Source organism: Monodon monoceros, unplaced genomic scaffold, assembly GCF_005190385.1.
Source record: "Monodon monoceros isolate NGI ecotype Baffin Bay Population unplaced genomic scaffold, NGI_Narwhal_1 Super_Scaffold_21, whole genome shotgun sequence".
NCBI classification, from domain to species: Eukaryota; Metazoa; Chordata; class Mammalia; order Artiodactyla; family Monodontidae; genus Monodon; species Monodon monoceros.
This window is the reverse complement of record NW_021703778.1, coordinates 38038269-38063117: the sequence shown is the minus strand read 5'-3', so window position 1 is coordinate 38063117 and position 24849 is coordinate 38038269. Positions and strand designations below refer to the sequence as shown.

Genomic DNA, 24849 nt, shown 5'->3' with positions numbered 1-24849 from the left:
CAAACTCTTTTTTTTTTTTATGAAATTAGCTTTTAGAAAGATGACTGTGTGAGAAAAAAAAAACAACAATGCTTGAGCAAGTAGATTGCCTATTTCTGATCTATGTTGTATTATAGGTGAAGCTTTTCTGAAGAGGCTTTAAAATATCAATAGATACATTTTAGAACGATGTGAAATACTAAGAGTTGGGGCCAGGTTTCAGGGAACAGTGACAGAAAGAAAGAGGAGACTTTGGAAGAACTAGAGGGAATACTGTGATTTGATGGGGGCTGTGGAGTGTCAGGGGCACTGAAAAAGCTTTTTGAACCAAAGACATGTCCAGCTAAAAACCTTGTAGGGGACATTTGTCACTTTTCTGCTGCCCAGCATCCATTCTTCCTCTCCAGGGGCACACAAATTTCCTTTTGGGGAACTTCCTCTCTCCCATTGCATGTAGGTAGTAAATCAAGGTTGCCCTGCCCACCCACTCTGAAATCCCCTGCTTCTAGACACCTCACTCCTGGGATATTGACTCTTTCCAGGTGGGTGGGGGGCAGTGATGTTGCTGACTGTGTAAAAGAGCACATCGCTAGAGCAGCCCCCTGGTTTCCTTCCTGGATCCTGTGCTCTTCAAGCCTGGTTCTCCAGACTCTTGTCCATTTGGTGAGCACCCCAGCATCCCTGTAATATAAGAGGAATTAAGTTAGTTGGAGTTGGGTTTTGTTGCTTTAACCAAAGCAGCCTGTTTGATACAAATTTAAAATGCCAAGGAGTAGCGGCTGATGGGCATTTGGTTCACTGGGAAGGACTTGCTGGGAGTCGGCGGGGGACTCAACCTCAGACAACATATCCTAAACACCTACTGTGTGCCAGGCCTTGGGCCGATTTGGTAGAGAGGTACTGGAGAGGATCAAAGGGAATAACGGCTAAGTCTGGGTCCCATAGCTATAAAGTGGTTTGATCTACAACCAAGGGACCCAAGTCCCATAAGGAAGAATTGGTCACCCACAGATTTAGGGCAAAGATGAGCATTAGTCGGCTTTTTTTTCAACTGTCTTATAAACAGCGCAGCAACCATCTGTCCTTGCTCATGTGAACTCCACCTGCCCAAAGGCAGCATGTGTGTGTGTGTGTGTGTGTGTGTGTGTGTGTGTGTGTGCGCGCGCGCGCGCATGTCTGGAGGGATGTGGGAGGGAGGGAGGTCCAGATTTTCCCTTGTGGTCTTTCCCTTTGGGCAATTCCGTTAGCATAGCCAGATGTTGATTATAAGTAGGTTCAGAAGATAAAGACATGCTGGCCTCTAGATTTCGTTGTGATCTTCTAGCTTCTTTCTTAGTAACAGGATTCATTAACCACTGACCACAGCATGACATTGGACAAAATACCATCTAGATAAGTAAAGAAGTAGAAGACATCACTTCTGCTTTCTGGGAGTCAGGAATAAAACATGCCCAGATGCTAACTCTAAGAATAGCTTTTTAAAATGTAGAAATGCATGCAAATTAGTGTAGTAAAAAATGAGTATTGAAACGGGAAGCAAGACATAAAGTTTTACTATAGGACATAAATACCTGAATAATGGAGAGATACACCATGTTTGGTTTTTGTTTTTGTTTTTGTTTTTTGCGGTACGTGGGCCTCTCACTGCTGTGGCCTCTCCCGTTGCGGAGCACGGGCTCTGGACGCGCAGACTCAGCGGCCATGGTTCATGGGCCCAGACGCTCTGCGGCATGTGGGATCCTCCCAGACCGGGGCACGAACCTGTGTCCCCTGCATCGGCAGGCAGACTCTCAACCACTGCGCCACCAGGGAAACCCCCATGTTTGTTTTTTTATCTTTTGGCCGTGCTGTGTGGCATGTGGGATCTTAGTTCCCCAACCAGGGATCGAACCCTACATTGGAAGTGTGGAGTCTTAACCACTGGACCACCAGGGAAGCCCCTCACACTATGTTTTTGAATGGGACAAATCGAAACTGTAAAGATGTCAGTTCTTCCCAAAGTAGTATATGTTTGGTGTGTTTCCAATTTAAAACTCCAAAATTTTTCATAGAACAAGCTAATCCTGTAGTTCATCTGGAAACTAAAATGCCAAAAGCCTGCCAAGAAAATTTTGAAAAAGTAGAGTGAAGTAGGCCTGCACCATCAACTCTCAAAATATTCCATAAAGCTGTATTAATTAAAGTGGTACCATATTGGCATAAGAATAGACAAAGAAATCGGTGAACCAGAATAGAAAATGCAGAAACAAATCCAGATATTTAATTGAGAACTTGGTATATATTTAAAACGACCGTTGAAATCAGTAGGGAAAGGATGGGCCATTTATGGAGTAAGGACAACTAGCTAACTAGTTGAATTAGATTAAAAATGAATTAGATCTTTACTTCGCATCATTTTCAAAAATAAGTGACTTCAGGGTAATACATTTTTAAAAACTATAGGAATAATAGAAGGAATATTGCTGAATATATTTATAACTGGGTGTTGGAATAGCCCCTTTTAAAGCAAAATGCAAAACACGAAGGTTTTAACAGAAAAAATTAATAAATTTAACCACAAAATATAAAAAGCTATATAAGATGAAAAATAAAATTAAAATATACAATAGACTGGAGAAAACCCTTGCAAAATATAATATATAATGACTTAATGTAGGAGTGATAAAAATAAAAAAGGAAAAAGAAAACTATAATAGAAAAATGGACAAAGGATATGAACAGACAATTCACAGAAGTACAAATTGCTAATAAACACATGAATCAAGGAAATGCAAATTCAAGTAAGAAACTTTTTTTCTGCCATAGATTGGATCAACCTTAAGAAACACAAATTGAAATATAATACCCATTTTTTGCCTATCAAAGTAGCCAAAACACCAATTTTTTTTTTTTTTTTTTGTAGTACGCAGGCCCCTCACTGTTGTGGGCTCTCCCGTTGCTGAGCACAGGCACCAGACGCGCAGGCTCAGGGGCCATGGCTCATGGGCCCAGCCGCTCCGCGGCATGTGGGATCCTCCTGGACCGGGGCACGAACCCGTGTCCCCTGCATCAGCAGTTGGACTCTCAACCACTGCACCACCGGGGAAGCCCTAAAACACCAATTATTGATGAGGGTGAGGAAGACAGGTACTTTCATAGACAATTGGTAGGAATGTAAATTGGTCCCTCTCTTTTGGGAGGCAGTTCGGTGGTACTATAAAATTTTAAATGCACACAGTTCTTGGTTTTATTTCTCATTCTCTAGCCCCCCTCCGTATTTCCCTCATCATTGGGTAGTCAAGGCCTGGCTTCTTTATAGCATAGCACCAGACTTCCAAGGAGGTATTATACAAGCAGAAGCTGCCAGGCTTCTGAAGGGCCAGGCCCAGATCTGCACAGCAGGCCTCCCACCACGTCCAGCAGACCGGACAAGTCACAGGCCAGCCTAGATTCATGGGGGGGGGGGGGGGGGGGGTAGGAATCTAGCTCCTGACGGGAAGAATGGCTTGTGGGGGCAGGAATAGGTGGAATTATTTGGCGGCTATATTTTCAGACAAACTACCCCATAGGTAGTTAGAGTAAAACATATTCCTCCATGTACCACTTCAGCAACATCTCTTAAATGTTTCCAGGGACTTCCCTGGTGGCGCAGTGGTTAAGAATCTGCCTGCCAATGCAGGGGGTGCAGGTTCGAGCCCTGGTCCGGGAAGATCCCACATGCCGCGGAGCAACTAAGCCCGTGCGCCACAACTACTGAACCTGCGCTCTAGAGCCCGTGAGCCACAACTACTGAGCCCACATGCTACAACTACTGAAGCCTGCACGCCTAGAGCCCGTGCTCCGCAACAAGAGAAGCCACCACAGTGAGAAGCCTGCGCACTGCAACGAAGAGCAGCCCACACTCACCGCAACCAGAGAAAGCCTGCACACAGCAACGAAGACCCAAGGCAGCCCAAAATAAATAAATTTTAAAAATTAAATATTTCCATATTTATATAAATTTCAAAATATTCTGTTGTTTTGGTCCAGATTTCTTCCCTGAACTGAACCACGTGAGTGGGCACCTATTCTGGTTTTTACTTTCTTTTTTTTTTGCGGTACGCGGGCCCCTCACTGCTGCGGCCTCTCCCGTTGCGGAGCACAGGCTCCGGACGCACAGGCTCAGCGGCCATGGCTCACGGGCCCAGCCGCTCCACGGCATGTGGGATCTTCCCGGACCGGGGCATGAACCCATGTCCCCTGCATCAGCAGGTGGACTCTCAACCACTGTGCCACCAGGGAAGCCCTGGTTTTTACTTCCTTAATGTTTTTCCTATGATCTGTGGATCAGTTATGAAGACAAACAAAAACACAATAAAGCTCCACCACAGTAAATGCTATGCAAAAACTCAATTTTGTAAGCCCTGGTGTTGGGTTACTGTGATGTTAATTAAAAAGTGTTTTATCAGTAGGTGGTATTGTCATAAAATTATAGACAGTGAAACTTCCACTGTGTACAACTGACCTTACACTGAACTGAGAAAGTCCCAGGCAGTCACCTGTCCACACACCATGCACGCACGCATGCACACACACAGGAACAGCTTGAAAATTTCATCCCAGCCCAGTCTGAGAATGGTGCTGAGTAGCCTGGAAGGAGAACAACAGCCAAACACCAATCATGCCACAGCCAAGTTCACATCATCCTGATGCATATGATTTTTTAAGCATATCTTTGTCTTTTCAGATTTACTAAGTGGGTCTGTATTCTGTTCATCCTCAAGTCCTCCCTACGTGCTTCGTGTGTTTCGAGTGCCCTGAGGATAGACACAAAGGAGAATGAGCCCAGGCCCTGCAGGTGGCAGGGAGGAGTGTGCTTGAAAAAGGTGTATTTTAATCAAGCCTCGTGGGTGCTAGGGTGTGCAGGATGCTTTTCCAGGGGGCACAGAGGCAGGGAGCTTCCAAAAAACCTGATTGGAAGTGACTCTTGAGTGGACGGTGGTTCAGGTTTTTTGGAACTTAGGCAAAAGAGGTAAGCAGGCACCAAGGTGGCACCTCCTAAGCCGAGCTACTAGGACTCAAACAATGGAGGGCCGTGGCCAGGTTTGTGTGTTAGTTATCCCTCCACTGGTGGGGGGATGCCAGAGTCGATGGGAGCAAGACTAGAGGCTGAGAGGCCACTTGGGGGGCAATTGCCAAGATTCAGAGGCGGTGACAGGACCTTGAATCTGGAGCATGGCATCAGGATTGATCACCTGTGTCATGATTATACAGGAAATCTGAGTAGCCAAAAGGAAATTTTATGCTTTTGTCATCTTTTCTATGATTATATTATATTCTAAATGAGATCAGAGGATAAGTAAATGAAACTTAACCCATTCTTCTGACATTTTTAACCTCAGCACATTTCTGTTTTTAATTTATATGGTAAACAAAATTTTCTCCGAACTTCTCCTCCAGGAACAATCGGAAGTTTGGTTTCTTGGACTACTCCCCTCCCCGTATGCACAGTTTATTGTCCAACTTAGTAGTCTGAAACCCTTTATAAATTCGGTTATCTAAATCTTGTATAGTATTCAGCTGTCCTATTGACATTATTTTATAAGCTTGCTTTTTGTTACTGTCATAATCCACTTATCTCTTAAAAATGCCTTTGCCTGCTTTCTAAAGGCCGTGGTCTCTGCACTGAGATTTGCACCTGTGGTTGATGCTGGCAAGTGGTTTCATGTCCATAGGTCTTAAAAATACTCTTCCTTGGGCTTCCCTGGTGGCGCAGTGGTTGAGAGTCCGCCTGCCGATGCAGGGGACACGAGTTCGTGCCCCGGTCCGGGAAGATCCCACATGCTGCGGAGCGGCTGGGCCCATGAGCCATGGCCGCTGAGCCTGCGCGTCCGGAGCCTGTGCTCCTCAACGGGAGAGCCCACAACAGTGAGAGGCCCGCGTACCGCAAAAAAAAAAAAAAATACTCTTCCTTCTCCTTCCTGCCCCCAGAGGGGAAGCTTATCTGGGAACTGGCTTGCTTAAGGTGATGACTTCCCTTCTCTTAAATTTGTGTAGATTTAATGAATTGCCAAAAACAGAGAGTAAATCTGGTTTAATTTAAGAAGAGGGTCTGGGATCATCTGGTCTGATAGAAATGATAGGCACAAATCGGCAAGCAGGTTAAGGTAAATTCTTAATAAAATGTTCACCACTGTGATACACTACAGAGGTGAAGGATTGATGTCATTACCATTTTATATTATATGTCTCTAGTTTAATACAGAACACAAATCCTGCTCATGCATCAAGCTTGGGCTCAAAGCTGAAGAAGAGAAACCAATAGCAGTTTCAGTAAATGGGATCATCTTGCCCTGTGGTTGTGAACTATAATCATTTCTTAACTGTAACTTGGAATACCTTGTTTTCCCAGTGATTAACTAGTTTGTGATTTTTGCACTTCCTACCAAGGACCAGAGTCACTGTGTTTTCACGAAGGACAGTTGTTAGGGTGGTATCATGCCTTGCTTATGCTAACAAGACTTTATCCTTCATTAATCCAACAAATATTTACATTGCTCTGCCCTTCTAGCACATTCTCCAGAGCATACAATGTGCCCCCCAGCGCACACACACACACACACACACACACACACACACATGCACAAGGCACTTAACAGACTCTCAGGAGGCTTTGCAGCCCTTCCCAGTTTAACAAGGCAGCAGGTTTGGTTCATGGGGTAACCCCTGCAGCTGTGGCCTGCCTTATTGGGGGAAGGCAAAGAAGTGAGCATTTAGTTTGCATAGGTGCCATGCTAGCTATTTTATATACATTAGCTCATTTGATAATGAGGCTAACCCTGTCAAGTAGCATGTGTTCAAAATGTATTAGTTGCTTTCTTTCTATTCTACATTATGGAAATAACCCGTGTTGAATTAATTTATTATGGAAATAACCCGTGTTGAATTAATTAACACCTTAAATTTGAAATCCTGTCTGTATAAGCATGCCCTGGTTGATTTCTAAAGCTAATCTGATGCGTTAAATGGGAAAAGGAGATAAATCATGGCATGGATATAAGGTTTAAAAAATCTCATATTTGTGCTTAGTGAACAGAATTTGTCAGGAAAAAAAAAAAGAGGTTGAAAAGCTCTTGCTCCAAAGTTTTTTTAGAGCATTATTCAAGGAGTGTGGGAAAATTGACCTCTCCTCTCCTTCTTTCTTAGATATATTCCACCTTTGATCTGGGGGAAAAGTGGACACATCCAAACAGCCTTGTATGGGAAGATGGGAAGGGTGAGGTCACCACACCCGTATGGGCACCGGAAGTTCATCACCATGTCTGACGGAGCCACTTCGACCTTTGACCTCTTCGAGCCCTTGGCTGAGCACTGTGTGGGAGGTAAGCTAGTTTAGGTCATATGATTGGGCCATCACTCAGGGAAGGGGAACTAGTCCGTGAGGGAGCCTCAATATAAATGCTTGAGCCATTGATACTTACCATCGCATTCAGGGTCCTGTAGGAGGTCTGCTGAGGTGCATCACTTAGGAGCAACCGGCAAGGACTGGCTCCAGCGTGTGCTTGCCGGACGCCTTGTAGGGCTCTTCAGAAAGCATTGTTGAATACAGTTTTTTAGTCCTCTTGTGAAATAGAAAAGCTTGGTATAAGAACTTGGAGCCCAGGACCAGGCCTCTGGTTTGATGACAGCAACAGAAGCTGGACTATTCTAAGTGCTTTATGTATGCTATTATCTCATTTAATCCTCACAACAACCCTGAGAAGTCAGTGCCTTATTATCCCTACTTTACTGATGAGGAAACTGAAGTTTAGAGATGCAGTGTAGCTGGTCTTGTTTGTTGGACAACAGCAGATAACAAAGGCTCTCATATATATACCCTCTGCTTAGGTTTCCAGAGGTCTGGGACACCTATATCTCAGAAACAACCACTGTTTCTACTGGTGATAAAACTCTCATTGCTCTGTGCAGACTGCACAATAAACATTCATAAAAAGCTTCACAATGAGGACTTCTGAGGAAGTGGAGTTAGATGGCTGCATCCTTTGAATGCTGTTACTACTGGAAGAGGACATGTCTTTTGAGTTCTGTAGTATTCAAAGGCACCTAGTTTTTTACAGGAGCTCAGTCAATATTTAGGGGTAAATTCCAGTAAATGTAATATAGCTCTCAGTTATTTAAAGCACTTAGAACCTCTGAGTAACTAGTGACAACTGAGCTTATGTTCCCTCTGTCTGGAATGCTTGTCCCAGACCTTCACACAATTGCCTCTTTGTCATTTAGCTCTCAGCCCCGATGTCACCTCAGAGGGATGGTCCCTGACTCCTCTAACTAGTGTTTCCTTCCCAGGAAATCCATTACACCTTCCTGCTCTAGTTCTTCATGGTACCTGCCACTCTCTGAGCTTATTTGCATAGTTGTTTATCATCTGTCTGCTAGAATGTAGGAATCCCCAGAGTCGAATAAACAGTCACAGAAGAAGTGAATAAATGAATAGATTAGGAGTTCACATTGTGTTTCTAAGCCTTGTAGCTGATCTTTCAAATATTTATTTCTCTACCATTTAAAAAAAGTTAAATATTTTTTCCCTTGCTTCTAATGCTCTGACTTCTTCTACTATTAAAGCACAAAATTTAAGCAATTTAATTTAACCTGCTCTTCTAGGACTGAGGTGGAAAGTTGAAAAGGACGAAACTGATTCTTTTTTGTGATTGTCTGTGTCTTTCTATCACCCTTGTGCCCAGAAAGGATTGATGAAGGTGGTTCTAGAAGGCAGAAATGCTTCCAAGAAACGCTCTAAGAAAAGCAGCCGTTTTTCCTTTTTAATGATTTCTTCCTGACAACAAAAGGAATAAATACTCACTCATAGAAAATGTAGATAATGTAGAAACATTTAAAAAAAAGAAAAGAATCATCTGTAATCCCACACCCAGCATACCACTGTTAGCGTTTTGTTCCATTTACCTTCGGTTCTATGCAAAGTTTTTCTAAAATTTAAATTACTACACATTATATTATAAATTATAATATAAATATTTCCCCATATCGTTAAAAGTCTAAAAGTCTTCAATAACAAAAGTCTAACAATTGCTTAATAGTCTCCAATGTGGTCATACCATAATTTAATCATTCTGGTTTTGGGCATTTAGCTTGCTTATAATTTTGTTGCTCTCAAATAATCCTTTGATAAGCATCCTTACTCATAAAATTTAAGGCAAGATTCCAAGAATTGGAATTACAAGGTCAAGGTTTATAAAAAATTTTAAGTTTCTTTATGCATATTGCGTACGAATTTTAAAATTGTTCTTATCTTAACTTTCGGAAGGAAAATTTATGATTAGATTTAATAACCCAAACACCACTTTTCTTTTAAAGAAAAACACATATTCATGTTTTTAAGTAGGTAGTTCATGCTCATGATAGAATATTCAAAAGGTACTAAAGGACATACAGTAAAAGTGTAAGTCTCTCTCCCACCCTAACAGTGGTACCCACTGTTAGGATTCTTGTGTTTGATTCCAGAGCTAGTGGATGCATTTATAAACATAGATGTCTTTTCCCCCCAACAAATAGTAGCATATCATAACCCTTTTCTGCACCTTGCTTTTTCCACTTAATACATATTAGAGAGCTTGCCATATCAGTGTATGTAAAGATGTCTCATTATTTTTAAGGGCTACATAATATTTCATCGTTTGGATATGCAAAAATTTATTTAAGCAGACCCCTATTTCTGGACATTTATGTTATATTCAGTCTTTTGCTATTACAATCTATACTGTAGATATATTGTTTTGTGTATGTACAATGTACCTGTAAGATAAATACTTGAAAGTAAAATTGCTGGATCAAAGAGGTCTGTACAAACACTGCTTTTTATTTTTCCATTCATTCATTCATACAGAATTTCATATAGAAATTAAGAGTAATGCTTGGAAACTTGTATAAGAATTTGACAGAGTGATTTTATATCCATTGAATCTAATAATTAAAAAATTGAGATTTGAATCTTTTTCATTTCATTTTTCTAGTAATTAATTTTGATTGTATTTTATTTTTCAAAAGCATCTGTCCATAATGATTGGAACTTTTAAAAACGGACCCTTCACCACAAATAATTTGAGAAGCACTGCTATAGAGAGTTCCAGCTAGAGGGAAAGATATTCTTTCCCAGAGAAATGAGTGACAAGATGTATGTTAAATTCTCTCCTACTGTTGGCTAAGCCAATGAAGTGTAGTTGTGACCATTTATCATGTCACTATTTATTGGCTATCTCGGAATCTCCTCCTCCACCACATAGATGATGTTACCATGGTCATCTGCCCTGGAATTGCCAATCACAGTGAGAAGCAGTACATCCGCACCTTCGTTGACTACGCCCAGAAAAATGGCTATCGGTGTGCCGTGCTGAACCACCTGGGCGCCTTGCCCAACATTGAACTGACCTCGCCACGCATGTTCACCTACGGTAAGCTTGGGGCACAGCCAAGTGGAGAACCCCTTATTTCTGTTCCCACTCCAAGTGTGCTGCTACTTCTGCTTCTGCCTTACTTTTGTAAGCTTAGAATTTGTGCCCATCTGAAAGAGCTGGTGGGGCACACAATTGTAACAGCAGCCCATGTGTACTGGGCATTTGAGAAGCCATGCCTCACATCAGCCTCTCAACTGGGCACTGGAACAACCCCTATCTCAGCCGATCTCAGAGGCAGAAACTAAAGCTCACAGGGGAAGGTCTTGCACAGCACCCACTGCTGGTAAGTTAATGCCTTTCATCACTATGCCCTCCTGATGCTCATTCCTCAGGACTCCTGTGAGTGGCAGGCCAGCGCTGTGATGAGGCATGTGGATGTTAGTGGGAAGGGAGTCTGGCACATTAACAACTCAGTGGGTTTCAGGCTGCTTGAGGACGGGAATTGGATCTCATATTTAGACAAATGCTTCTTGAGTTTCATCGAAGTCCTTTGTTAGGTAAGGCTCTGTCTTCTGGACCGCTCGTTCTTAAATCTTATTTAACTCTCCCTTCAGATTAACTGAACACACATAAATAATAAACATTAAAATATGTGTCTGTATATGTACCAACATTTGTGGTGTTTATAACCACATCAATTATAAGGTGTTTTCATGGGAAACAAATGAAAATTACATTTATAATCTCACCATAACTAATTTTCTCTTTCTTCATCCTCCCATTCTTTTATCTGTGTGCACATAGTTTTTATTTAGATGCAGTCATAGTGTGTATATCTATGGTAACTTAATTTAAATAACTTTATATTCACTAACATAAAGATGCATAGTCATTATATTTAATCTTTTTAAAGAGCCACATTGCTGTGATTACCCTGTTATAGTTTATTTAACCATTCCTCTTTGTAGCCATTTAGGTTATTTAAAGTTTTTCAGCATTTTAAATAATGATGCTATAAATATTTTTTCATAGAACTTTTTTCTTCTCTTTAATGTCTTCTTGGGAGTAAATTTCCAGGAGTAGAATTTCAGAATCAGCATTTTTTATGCACTTCTTGTCAGATTGTCCTCCAGTAATATTGCTCCAGTTTTTTCCACCCTTAGTGGCATGTGAGGGCGGGTAAGGAAGCGTGAGCGGGGGCACCTGCTCTGTGCCAGGCTGGGGGCTCCCATCCCACTGCTCCTCCGTGTGCACTCCCACCTAAAGACACCCATTTTACAGCCTTCCTTCTGTTCAGCAGTTTGGTCAGTAGCTTGAAGATACAGGTGAAGCTCCAGATTTACACATAACACAGGCACATGGGGAGTAGTGAGTAAGTGAGAGACAGGTTTGGATCAAAAGGCAGAAACAGGCAGTATCTAACAAAAATGAAAACAATGGAGAACAATTATAAGGTCCTGTACTTGGATATACAAATTCGGGTGCACAAGTAGAGGATGGGGAAGTGTGGCTTGGCCGCAGGGTCTGGGACGGGAGTGCTACCTAACAGCACAAAGTGCCAACAAGACGAGAAATGCCAGCGAGAACACTTAACGTGTGCCCAGCACAGTACCACCGTTTCCCATGGACGTGATCTCTTCCATCTCCACAGCAGCCCTTGAGGCAGTGAGTGAAATTGTGATGGAGAGACTGAAGCACAGAGAGTTTAAGTAATTCGGGCAGGGAGAGAGCCCGTAAGTGGAAGAGCCAAGATAAGAGCCTGAATCTTGCCACCCTGGCCTCCAGAATCCTAGGAGAGGAGCTAGGCCTGTGCAGTCCAGGCCCCCGCCCCTCAGAGTGCTGAGCTATAGAGACAGGAGTCTATACTGGGGGGCACTCGCACACAAGTCGAGGAGTCTGGTGGCTAAAGGAGCAGAGACGAGTCGGCTCAGTGTGGGACGTGGTCACAGAGAGGCTACCCAGCCCTGCCACTGGCCAGCTGTGTTACCTTGAATTTGCTTAACCTCAGTTCCATGTTCTTCAACTGCAAAGTGGGGGTTACAGTTTTACAATTAAATATGGGTCACTAAGGACTTAGCAGGCAATTGAGTGCCTAACATATAGTATCCACTTATGAAATGTTCGACTTATTCAAATACTTGAAGATCCTATAATGCTAGTGAGAGATTAGCAGTGCTCTGTGTGGCCCAGATAAATAAGACGTGTTCTGCAGGGGAAGATGGGAATATCAATAATAATTACAATACAGAATGATGAGTGCACCAGTTGAGAGCGTCTGGTGGGCGCACAGCAGCAGGGTGGAGAATCCAGCCTGTCTCCATAGGCAAGGGTCACGCGTGGAAGGAAGGGTCCTCCCAGAAAAAGCATTTGAACTGGGTCCTCAAGGTGAGGAGGGGTTGGAGCTCAAAAATAGAGAGATGGGGGCTGTGGGGTAAACAGCCCTACAGCTGCCTTTTAAGAGAGTGGCACATCTGGGCTGGCGAGCAGAATTTGAGAAAGGAAAATCCGTGGGGTGACGTGCGTCCATCTAGGGTGAGCTCAGCACCCACATCTTTCATAGTAATTTAACTTACCCTTTTTGTTGTTGTCACCGTTTGTTTCATCAGAATTTTAGAAATAAATTCCTATAGTTTATTATATTTTAGTAGTTTTCCAGAAAGACAGGTACCTAAAGATAAGGATGATTTTTCTAGCTGTGCTATTTAGTTCTTTTGTTTATCAGTACATCTTTTAACTGTTGAGGTGCATTGTTTAACCATCGGTTAGTAAGGTCAAACAAATGTGACCTGAGGTCAAAAATCCAGAACTTAAGGCACTTGAAATCCAAACAAAAAAGCCTCTGGGGGCTTCCCTGGTGGTGCAGTGGTTGAGAGTCCGCCTCGATGCAGGGGACACGGGTTCCGGTCCGGGAAGATCCCACATGCCGCGGAGCGGCTAGGCCCGTGAGCCATGGCCGCTGAGCCTGCGCGTCTGGAGCCTGTGCTCCGCAACGGGAGAGGCCACAACAGTGAGAGGCCCGCGTACCGCAAAAAAAAAAAAAAAAAAAAAGTCTTTGGTAGCTTAAATAAGCTGTTAGTACTTCCTTAAGTGCTATTAATATGACTTTAGTTTAAAAGAATGGGTTTTTAAAGAATGAAATTTTGCTATTTTCAACAACACAGGTGGACTTGGAGGGCATTATGCTAAGTGAAATAGGTCAGACAGAGAAAGACAAGTAGTGTATGATATCACTTATATGTGGAATCTAAAAAATACAACAAACTAGTGAATATAACAAAAAAGAAGCAGATACACAGACATAGAGAACAGACTAGTCGTTACCAGTGGGGAGAGGGAATGGGGGAGGGGCAATATAGGGGATTAAGAGGTAGAAACCTCTTATTTTGTACCTTAGGTATAAAATAAGCTATAAAGGGGAATTCCCTGGTGGTCCAGGAGTCCAAGGATGAGGGTTCAATCCCTGGTTGGGGAACTAAGATCCCACAGGCCGTGCAACACGATCGAAAAAAAAAAAAAAAAGCTACAAGGATATATTGTACAACATGGAGTATTTTCAAATATTTTATAAATATAAGTGGAGTATAACCTTTAAAAATTGTAAATCGCTATAACGTACATTTGTAATTTATATAATATTATATATCAACTATACTGCAATTTTAAATAAAAATAAAAGAATGGGTTTTTAATAAACGGTTCCCTGGACTGGTGAATAAGGAGCAATCGTTCAACAAAGCTGACTTGATACATTAGAGCAAAGCCTATTTTGTTACTTTTCACTGGTAAAGTGAGGCAGCTCAACTGTTAACAAGCTAGAACTGAAAAATCTTCATCACACTTAGGCCTGTATTGACTAGTTGCCTATTTATGGACTTTCTATACTTCAGTATAAATATATTTGTCGACTTTTATTTCTACACCTAATATCATTCATTTTTAATTACTGTTTCTTTGTGATATGGCCTAATATCTGATAGTATTCACCCTGACCCATTGCTTCTTCAGCGTGTGCGTTTGTCTCTCTGCGTGTTTATTTTTTCAGTTGAACTTTAGAATTATTTTGTCAAGTTCTGTGTTGAGTTTCTGTACCAGTCAAGATGGACTCGATTATGCTGTGGAAACAACTCCCAAATCTCACTGGTTTAAAAACAAAGATTTATGTCTTCCTCACATGACAAATCCATTCTGGCTTGGCCAGGGGTGTCCTATGTCCCATCACCATCCTCACTCAAGCACCCAGGCTCATGGAGCAGCCCGCATCTGGAGCATTACCCGTAGAGGTCACAATATATTGGCCAAAGCACATTACATGGTCAAATCTAACTTCAGTCGGGTGGGGGAGGTGTGTTGTTCCCAGAGAGGGAAAGTAGATTTTGGTGAACTCCAGCACACTGTATCACAATTTTTGAATAGAAATTTTATTGTATAAATTAACTTGGAAAAGTTCGTTGTTATAGTGTTTTCTTATCCAGGAATGTGGAACTTCCCTTCAAGTCTTCCTTTATTTCTCCCATAAAGAACTTCTAGTTCAGTGGTTATCAACATTAGAATTCCCCTGGGGAACTTCTGAAAGATACCAAGGCCAGGGGCCAGCCCCCAGGAGTGTAAGGTTCCCCCGCCCCAGGCTGAGAGCCACAGATGTAGGTCTTACACATTCTTTGTTTCCTCTTCAGTTTTTTTCTTTTACCTTTTTATTACAGAAATGTTCAAAATATAGAAAAGTAGAGAGAATAGTTAAATGAACTCAGAATAAACCCCTCTGTACCCATCACTCAACCTCAACAAGTACTCAGCTTCTGGCCAATCTTATTTCATCCATAAACCACACCTTTCCTGCATCCCCCTTCCAAGATTGTTTTGGAGCAAGTCCCAGACAGCCTATCATCTCATCTGTGACTGTTTCAGTGTGATGCTAAGGTACATGGACTCTCTGTAAACTGTTTTAGTTTGCTAGGGCTACCAAAGCAAAACACCATAGCCTGGGTGGCTTAAATTAAAGAAGTGTGTGAGTCTAGAAGTCTAAGTTCAAACTGTTGGCAGGTTTGCCAAGGCTTCTTTCCTTGGTGTATAGATGGCTGTCTCTCTGTGTGTCCATGTCTGTGTCTCTGTCTGTGTCCTAATCTCCTTTTCTTTCTTTTTTTTTGTCAAATATCCATACCATTTGTTTTGTTTTGTTTTTGAAATTTATTTATTTATTTATTTTTGGCTGCGTTGGGTCTTTGTTGCTGCGCGCGGGCTTTTCTCTAGTTGCAGGGAGCGAGGGATACTCTTCATTGCGGTGCGCGGGCTTCTCATTGAAGTGGCTTCTCTTGTTGCGGAGCATAGTCTCTAGGCGTGTGGGCTTCAATAGCTGTGGCTTGCAGGCTGTAAAGCGCAGGCTCAGTAGTTGTGGCACACAGGCTTAGTTGCTCTGCGGAATGTGGGACCTTCCCGGACCAGGGCTCGAACCCGTGTCCCCTGCATTGGCAGGTGGATTCTTAACCACTGCAGCACCAGGAAAGCCCTAATCTCCTTTTCTTATAAGGACACCAATTATATTGGGTTAGGGCCCACCCTAATGACCCCATTTTAACTTAATTACCTCTCTAGAAGCCCTGTCTCCAAATACAGTCACATTCTGAGGTACTGGGGCTTAGGACTTCTACATATGAATTTGGGGAGGACACAATTCAGTCCATAACATAAACATAGCACAGTACCATCATCACACCTAAAACTTTAACAGTATTCCTTCATAGCAGTTCAGTTTCCCCAGCTAACTTCTTTCTTTGTTATTTTCCTTTTTAATTACAGTTTGCTCAGTTCGGGATCTGAATCAGGTCCCGTATATTACAGTTGTCTCAAAGGTTTCTTAAGCCTCTTTTAAATCTCCTTCCCTTCACTTTTTTTTTTTCTTTTTTTTGGCTGTGTTGGGTCTTCGTTGCTGTGTGCGGGCTTTCTCTAGTTGCGGCGAGTGGGGGCTACTCTTTGTTGCGGTGCACGGGCTTCTCATCGTGGTGGCTTCTCTTGTTGTGGAGTACAGGCTCTAGGTGCACGGGTTTCAGTAGCTGCAGCACGCGGGCCCTAGAGCACATGGGCTCCAGTAGTTATGGCTCGCGGGCTCTAGAGTGCAGGCTCAGTAATTGTGGCGCACGGGCTTAGTTGCTCCACAGCATGTGGGATCTTCCCGGACCAGGGCTCGAACCTGTGTCCCCTGCATTGGCAGGCGGATTCTTAACCACTGTGCCACCAGGGAAGTCCCTCCTTCCCTTCACTTTTAATAGACCCAGTCAAGTCAGCCTCTTCCATGTGGGGTAACTGGATGTGACATGAAGGGGGTCCAGACCCCTGGGACATGGCACAGCCCATCCAGAACATACGTGGGTACCAGGCACTGGCCTGAGGGGCCTGCTGACCTCAGGTCTGCCCAAGTTCTGTGTGGAGGGCCCTTCTCTTGTCTCACCAGGTTTCACCTCGTCATGCAGGACTCAACCAAGATGGCACCTTCTTAGAGAACCCTTCCAAGACTCCCCTCGCCTCCAGTCATTCTCTGTCTAATCCCCCTCTTCACATTCTTCAAGGCACGTATGGTTTGATGAAATGTTGTATTTGTTTACATGTTTATTTCCTGTCTCTCCATCCCCAATTCCCCTCCACAAGTGCCCGGGGTCTTTGTGCTCCTGTTCTAGCCCCTCAGGGCCTCGAACCCTGCTTGGCCCATAGAAAGTGCTCACTAGGTCGGTGTTGCCTGAATGAGGACTGAGAGGAAGGGTGCGAAATGACAGTTTGTGGATGGACGGTGATGTTGTGCAGACTAGCGTGTCTCAAACAGGTGTGCCTTATGGTTGTATGACCTGTCCTTATGTAAACCGTGTCGCTCTGGAGCAGATGGCAGGCCTTCCAGTCACTGTGATACTCTTCTGGCCTTTGGAAACTGTGATCTTGACCAGAGCAAACTAAAGAGGGCATCAGCATGAAGCCCTTATTCTTCATTTCCTGTTTCCCCCCCCACACACACACACACCTCTCTTTCTGAGAAAATTGCAAAAGACCTTTTCCTGCTTATCAGACTATCTCTGTTCTAAACCACGTAAGCACTAATCCCTTGTTATTGGGCATCTTTGCTGATGTGATTAGAAATTGTTGAAAATAGATCTCTTGAACAGAAGAATTTCCTAAATGGATAACCTTACATTCTTGTGACTTAGAATCACATGAATCCTTAGTTCTGCCTTTGAAAGATAAATTCATTAAGGAAAATCCTGCATGACAGCAGTTACCATTTATCTCACACTAACAGTGCCAGGCATGTGCTGAGCATGCATGGGTATTACTTCCCTTGATCCTCCTGATGCCTCGGAGGTAGGCATTAGTTTCCCCACTTCCCAGGCTCAGGGAGGTTAAGTACCTTGCCTGGGGTCACACAACCAGTAAGTGGTAGGACCAGCATTCAAACTGAGTGATTCTTAACTTCAATTCAGTACCACCTCTGCCGTAGTGTTCATTTCCTATTTATGATATTGCTTATTAGAATAAAGGGGAGCAGGGAGATAGTTGAGCATTAAAAAGATTTGTCCCCACTATGGTGGTAGTGGTCATTACTGTTTTTATTAGTAGCTGTCGCTTACGTAGCACTTGTTGTGTGCCAGGCACTGTTCTAAGTACTTTATAGGATGTATTAAATCAGTCATCCTCCTTTTTCGGATGAAGAAACTGAGGCCCGGCAAGGTTGAGTAACTTGCACATACTGTATAGCACAGGGAACTCTACTCAATACTCTGTAATGACCTAGATGGAAAGAGAATCTAAAAAAGAGTGGATATGTGTGTATGTATAACTGATTCACTTTGCTGTGTACACCTGAAACTAACACAACATTGTAAATCAACTATACTCCAATAAAAATTTTTTTTAAAAAAAGGTTGAGTAACTTGCTCCAGATCACAAAGCTGATGAGTGGGTGATCCAGGTTTCCATCCCAGGCAATCTAGTCCTGGAGTCCATGCTTTTGAACAACTACATAGCCTTTCCATGTAAGGGACTGCATCCTGCTGATACTTCTAAGGAGTAAGGAAATAGTTCCCAGTCGATTACATTTTAGGTTTAAAGCAAAAGAGCAGCCAGGAGCTTCTCAGAGCCACAGAAACAGGCCTGTTGGGTTTGGGCTCTGGTTTTTGTTTATCCCACATCCTACAGACATTCATGAGGCCAGACCCTGTGATGAGAATACAGGCGGGAATTCAAGTCCCTGCTTTTCTGAAGCTCCCATTCTAGTGAAGAACAGCTTACCATCGAGGGAAGGGGGGGAAATAGTCCCAGTCGGTCTGCACTTACTGGCTGGGCTTGTCCAAAAAGAATATTTACCAACAGCAACCTTTTTAAGGACAGGGGCCAGATTTTAATATTCAATTTTTATATTATGTTCTTGTTAATCTCCTGCATCTAGCGTGTCACTTAGAGTTGCTCAGGAAATGCCTGCATAAGGAAAAGGCAGTGTTTTAGAGTCCAACAGATGGGAATTTGAATTCCGCAGTTGGGGAAGTTAGCATTAATATAAAAGTACACAGCATGAGGCCCAGCAAATACCAGTAAATGCCAACGATTATTGTCTTTATTAGTCTTTCACTCTTACTTTGTGTTTTCTGTGAGCCCACTTAGAGGAGAAAAGGCGAAAGTTTACTTGAACAATTAAATGGCCTAGCCTCTATGTCGGCTTCAAACAGTTGACTGCCTGTGAACTGTCATAAGGGCCAATTTGAGAAGCAGTGCTCGTTGAGCATAAATTTCTGTTTTGAGCTTGGTCTGAGTTATGACTCTTTTTACAGGTATGGCAAGGCCCCGGTGGTTATTTTGAAGGGTGCAGTGCTTGCTTTCCAGCTTCATAACCTTCAGTACTGGCTCCTTGCCAAATCTGGTGGGCCCAGGCTGAGGGTAGGGGGGGTGGTCACACACCTCCAGCTCAATGTTACTGGCTTCTATATTCAAAATCAGTACTGGCAAGTTGTTTTTATTGTAGTACATGTTTATTAGCTATATTTTAACTTTCTAAAAATTATTTTCATTCTTTAAAAAATTTCCTCACCACTTGCCTCAGAATAGTTCATAGATTTTTTTTTTTAACCAGCAGATATTAAAGATTTCCCTTGTGATGAGTTACATGACATTATCTGATCTGACCAAAGACAAAATGTGAAACTGTTAGGATGACTAGTAGAACCCACAAGGGTAGAATTTATCAGTCTTTTAAATTTCTTATTTAAGTACGATACTTTGCTGGAACAGACGGGGGATCCATAACCCTATCTTCTGGATGAGATCAATGAATAACACTTGAAAATGAGGAAAGCATAGAAGTCTTGAAGATTCTTTTGAAGTGTATTTATCATACAGGGCCTAATCTTTAATTGGAACACTGCGGTAGTGAACAATTGACTTAATTGATTTTTTAACCTAGGCAGTGTTAGGAATATGAGTAATGTCGTCAGTGATGCTGCAGGGGACCAGTAAATTCAGGAAATATTCTGCTCCATCTTTATCTTTGGCTAAATGCCTTATCCCAGCAGTCCAGTATTCATATTCAGAGCAAAGTAGAGCTGGATCAAGTCCACCAGCCAAGGAAACGAACTAAAAACCAGAATGATCCAGTTGTGGTTATTCTGACCTCCATTTCTAAGACTGACCTTGAAGTCTTATGACCAGAAAGTTAAGGGCCAAGTGACAAAGGGTCTATGAGTTTGATCTTGATTAGAGGAAAAATTTAAGATTTTTAAAAAGTCTTTTCTATATCAGATGAAAGGAATAAAAATAATAACCTTGCATTGGCCCCAATAAGGTGACTGAGTCCCTTAGAATCATGAGCCTCCTAAGAACTTAGGACCGAACACCAACCTAGGACATTTTGACATTGAAAATGGTCTCAAACGATTTAAATTGCCTTTTCCTGTGAATTTAAACAGTGAAGTGGGCTCTTCCCTTATTTCTAAACATCTGGCTTTCTTACATTCGACATCAAGCTGAGAAGAGGTACATGAAATCACAGCATCATCTTCTGTTGCTTGGAGGAGGAGCTCATTAATGTCCAATTGGGTTTAATACTGGATTTTTTTTTCTAACTATCTTTTGGAACCTCAATGTAAGATCAGAAAATTTTGCCTTGCTTAGGGGATACCATTTCCATCTTAGAAGGGAGGGAAGCCCTGTACCTGGGGTCACCATATAATTTAGCAACCCAACTGGGTCACTTATGAGAGTGAAAAAGGACCTTACTAATAACTGCATCAGAATAACAGACAAACTCCAGGACTCTCTCAGGCAAACTAAGGTGTATGTCACTCTGCTATACAGCATGCTGTAGAGATCACCCACATGATCCAAGGCATTTTGCCACAAAGAGTTGCAGACAGTGATTTTTAAGAAACTTCTACTTTGTTAGAAGTAGAAGTAACTGCTCAATCTAGCTGAAGATATTTGATTAGATCATGAACATAAATGTTTCTGTAAGCTTTTCATGTCTACCATTTTAATTGATGCAGACTCCATTTTAGTTTTTTTTTGAATTTTATTTTATTTATTTTTTATACAGCAGGTTCTTATTAGCTATGTATTTTATACATATTAGTGTAGATATGTCAATCCCAATCTCCCAATTCATCCCACCACCACTCCCCGCAACTGCCACTTTCCCCCCTTAGTGTCCATACTTTGTTCTCTACATCTGTGATGCAGACTACATTTTGAATCGTATTCATGATCCCAGATGACAGCCAGGAACTGTGTTGCCTCTGCAACAGTTGAGTGTTATAATGGCAGAAGGACACTGTGGGAAGGGAGTGGGGGGGGGGGGTGAAGAGAGAGGGAGAATGGGGAAGCGAAGGTAGTGAATCTGCAGAAGCTCAAGCATCTTAGTAAAACATCTGACAAGACCATCTGCTGAGAGTCATCGAGCTTTGAGAGGGTGCCCAGGGAGGGGCCCAGAGTTTAGGGGACATGTTGGGGAGTAATACTGCGAGCAGAACTGTGGAGGAACCTCGACAGGTCTGTGCTTTCAGGATGAGATCTGAATATTTAACCTTCAGACAGAAGAGGGCAGTTTTCAGCATCCTGTACCCCGGGAAACAAAGCCAACAGCACTCATTTGCGAAAATCTCTGTTTCAGAGTTAAAGACGAGGCAAATTCATATGGTGGGCAAAGAGGGCTCTCACTTTATTTCTACAGCTGTTTTCTTCCCGAGTGAGTCAGCTTTGCAGCAGCTTGCCCACAGCTCTAGGAAATGACTCACACACCTTCACTATGAAAATGCTAGGGGCTGCTAGGCCCCCAACAGTCTGCCAGCGAGCCATGTTGTTAGCTGACCACTCTCTTGCATTAAATTTAGTGGGAAGGACATTTAGGTTCTTCTTTCCCGTCCCCTGCTCAGTCACGCTGGCTGATACTGTGTGCTTTCATGCCGCATGATTCAAACTTCCTTCTTACCGAGCTCCATCAATGGCACGCCCACCATGTGCCTGGCGTGGAGGATACAGAGATGACTCAAAGTCTCCATCCACAAGGAAGACCACGTCTCTGGGTCCTTGTATTTGAGCTGACTGAGTCATGATAGTGCCATTTTGGGGGAAATGGCTTTTGAAATAGATGGAAGGTACAAGAAAAAGGTCTCTCCTGTCCTCGGCAGTTTGCTTTTCCAACATAGGCCTGTGGTACTCATCTGTCTAAGGCCAGGTTAGTGCCTCCTATTTCGTCGTCTTAAAAAGCTGCAGCAAGGACTTCCCTGGTGGCGCAGTGGTTGAGAGTCCGCCTGCCGATGCAGGGGACACGGGTTCGTGCCCCGGTCCGGGAAGATCCCACATTCCACGGAGCGGCTGGGCCCATGAGCCATGGCCGCTGAGCCTGCGTGTCCAGAGCCTGTGCTCCGCAACAGGAGAGGCCACAACAGTGAGAGGCCCGCGTACCGCAAAAAAAAAAAAAAAAAAAAAAAAAGCTGCAGCAAGATTATATAAGGGCCTACTGTATAGCACAGGGGGGAGAAAAAGGTACAGTCTGTTTGCAGTACATATATTAAGTTAACCTTAAAAATGCATTCCAATATACATTTGTCTGTAGACAAATACTGTTTGATTCCACTTATACGAGGGACCTAGAATAGTCAAATTCATAGAGTCTGAAAGTACATTGGTAGATGCCAGGGGCCGGGGTCGGTGGCGGGGTTGGTGAGGGGGAATGGGGAGTTACTCTTTAATGGGGACAGAGTTTCAGTTTAGGAAGGTGCAAAATTCGGGAGATGGATGATGGTGAGAGTTGCACAACAATGTGAATGTACTTAGTGCCACTGAACTGTACACTTAAATATGATTAAAATTTTTTTTAAAGTGGGCTATAGAAACATTTTTAAAAAAAGGTTATATACCTGAATCTTGTTACTGGTGCTAATCCTTTAAGGATTAAATACATAGAACCTCATTACAATCCTCCTAGTATTAAAAAAACAGGTAGCTGCAGCTCTTAATAAAAGAACCCAGGGAGGGGTTCCCAGACACTGAGGGTGTTTGGTAACTGACATCAGGTGGAGATCCCGGGAGGACCCTGCATCTACCAGCAGGCTGATCCTGGAGCTGGGCAGACACCATGTCCTTGCCTTTCCCTTGCCTGGGAGAGATGGCAGCTCTTCACAAAACACGCAACAGCTTGTCTAGGATTATGTAGACCTGGCCTTTTACCCAGATCAGAAGTGCTTGAGTCTAATTAAACTGAGGCTCCCAAAGTGCCTACACGATTAGCTGTAATTGCTCCTCAGTAGTATAGCAAATCCGAGTTACAAAATCCAAGTTTTGTAACTGCCCCAGTGACATCTGAACATCTCCTCTAGGTCTCAAATAATTAGTCTCAAACCTGGATAAAGATAGGTAGGTCCAAAAGGCATCAGATGGTGAAAAAGTAAGACTTTTCACAATTGAAAAATAAATCCTGGCCGTGCAATTACTTATGTAGGTTTGGGATACAAGACAAAGGACTTGGGCTATGGGGTTAGACATGGGTCCAAAGCCCGTTGCTCCCACTCACTCACAGGGCCTAGCACAGGGCCTGGAACATAGTGACTCCTTCCCATTCGTTTAGATGATACTGACTGAGTCCCCGCTGAGTGCCAGGCCCCACAGATACAGTGGTGAACAACACCAGGAATATCTTTGCTTAATGGCGTTTATAGTCTAATAGAGAGGCTCATTCAGTGGTAGAACAAAACTTAAAGATACAAATAATTAGCCAAGGGATGAAAAAATTAGTCAGAGTCCCAAGGAAATGGTGGTAGAAACAATTGACAATAAGTCCCTTAGTACCATTTCTTATACAGGCAAATAATGTCCCCATCACAAGCTGCACACATCACTGCCCCAGCATGAGGGATGTGTTGGGTGTATTTAACATAGTTGAAACTGGTCTAAGGATATTTAAACATCTTCTTAAGAAATTATTCTTGATTTTCACTAGATTTTTTAACTGGCTGGATTTTTATTGAAAAAGTAATGTATATACACAGGAAAAACATTCAAATGGTGCAAAAATCTGTATAGCAATGAGTCAAACTATGTCTTCCTCCCATCCTAGCCCCTGGTTTTCCTCTTCAAAAAAAAAAAAATAATAATAACTGCTATAGTTTTTCAGCAAATATTCAATCAGATATGTGTACACATATAATCCCTTTAAAAACACAAGTACACACAGGAGATGGTGCCATCCCACTGCTTCGCTCTTGTTTTGGTCCCTCAGTAAGCTGGCTCAGGGTCATTCCACATCAGCAGACCGGACTCTACGTCATTCTTTTTCACAGCAATTTAGTCCTCTTACTGGTGGAAATTTAGGTGATTTCCAATCCTTTGCTGCTGCAAACAGCGCTGCAGGAAACATTCTTGCACATATATCTTCGCACACATCTGCAGTATAAAGTCCCCCAAAGTGGAATTGCAGGGCCAAAGGTTTGTCCTTTTAAAAGCATTAATAAATGTTACCACATTGCCTTCTGAAGGCTATTCCAGTGCCCACTCCCACATCAGTGGATGGACCAGCAGTCCTGGTACCCACACCCTCCCCAGTGCTGGGTATCGGCAAAGTTGATCTTTTCTAATATGGGCAGTGGAAAAGGATTGTGAATTGTCGTTTTAATTTGCATTTATTTAACTGTGAGTGACATGAAGCATCTCTCTGAACCGCCCTTTTAAAAGACAAAAGAGGGCTTCCCTGGTGGCGCAGTGGTCGAGAGTCCGCCTGCCGATGCAGGGGACACAGTTTCGTGCCCCGGTCCGGGAAGATCCCACATGCCGCGGAGCGGCTGGGCCCGTGAGCCATGGCCGCTGAGCCTGTGTACCCAGAGCCTGTGCTCCGCAACGGGAGAGGCCAAAAGAAACAGAAAATTGAAGATTTTACCCACCTTTCCTATCAACTCAGACAGGGGTTCTCAAAGTGTGTTCCCTGGACCAACATTGCCTGGGAACTTGCTAGAAATGAAAATTCTCATCCCACCCAGACCTCCTG

At 43.0% G+C, this 24849-nt stretch overlaps 1 protein-coding gene across 4 annotated transcripts in view; it reads left to right on the top strand.

Moving 5' to 3' along the window:
• ABHD2 (abhydrolase domain containing 2) overlaps positions 1-24849 on the top strand; it is a 110058-nt gene that overhangs the window by 54932 nt on the left and 30277 nt on the right. For all 4 annotated transcript variants that reach the window (XM_029236904.1, XM_029236907.1, XM_029236905.1 and 1 more), the window contains 2 exons: positions 7144-7319; positions 10236-10403. In XM_029236904.1, coding sequence (XP_029092737.1) covers positions 7144-7319; positions 10236-10403 — 344 coding nt within the window. The remainder of the gene's footprint in view (positions 1-7143; positions 7320-10235; positions 10404-24849) is intronic.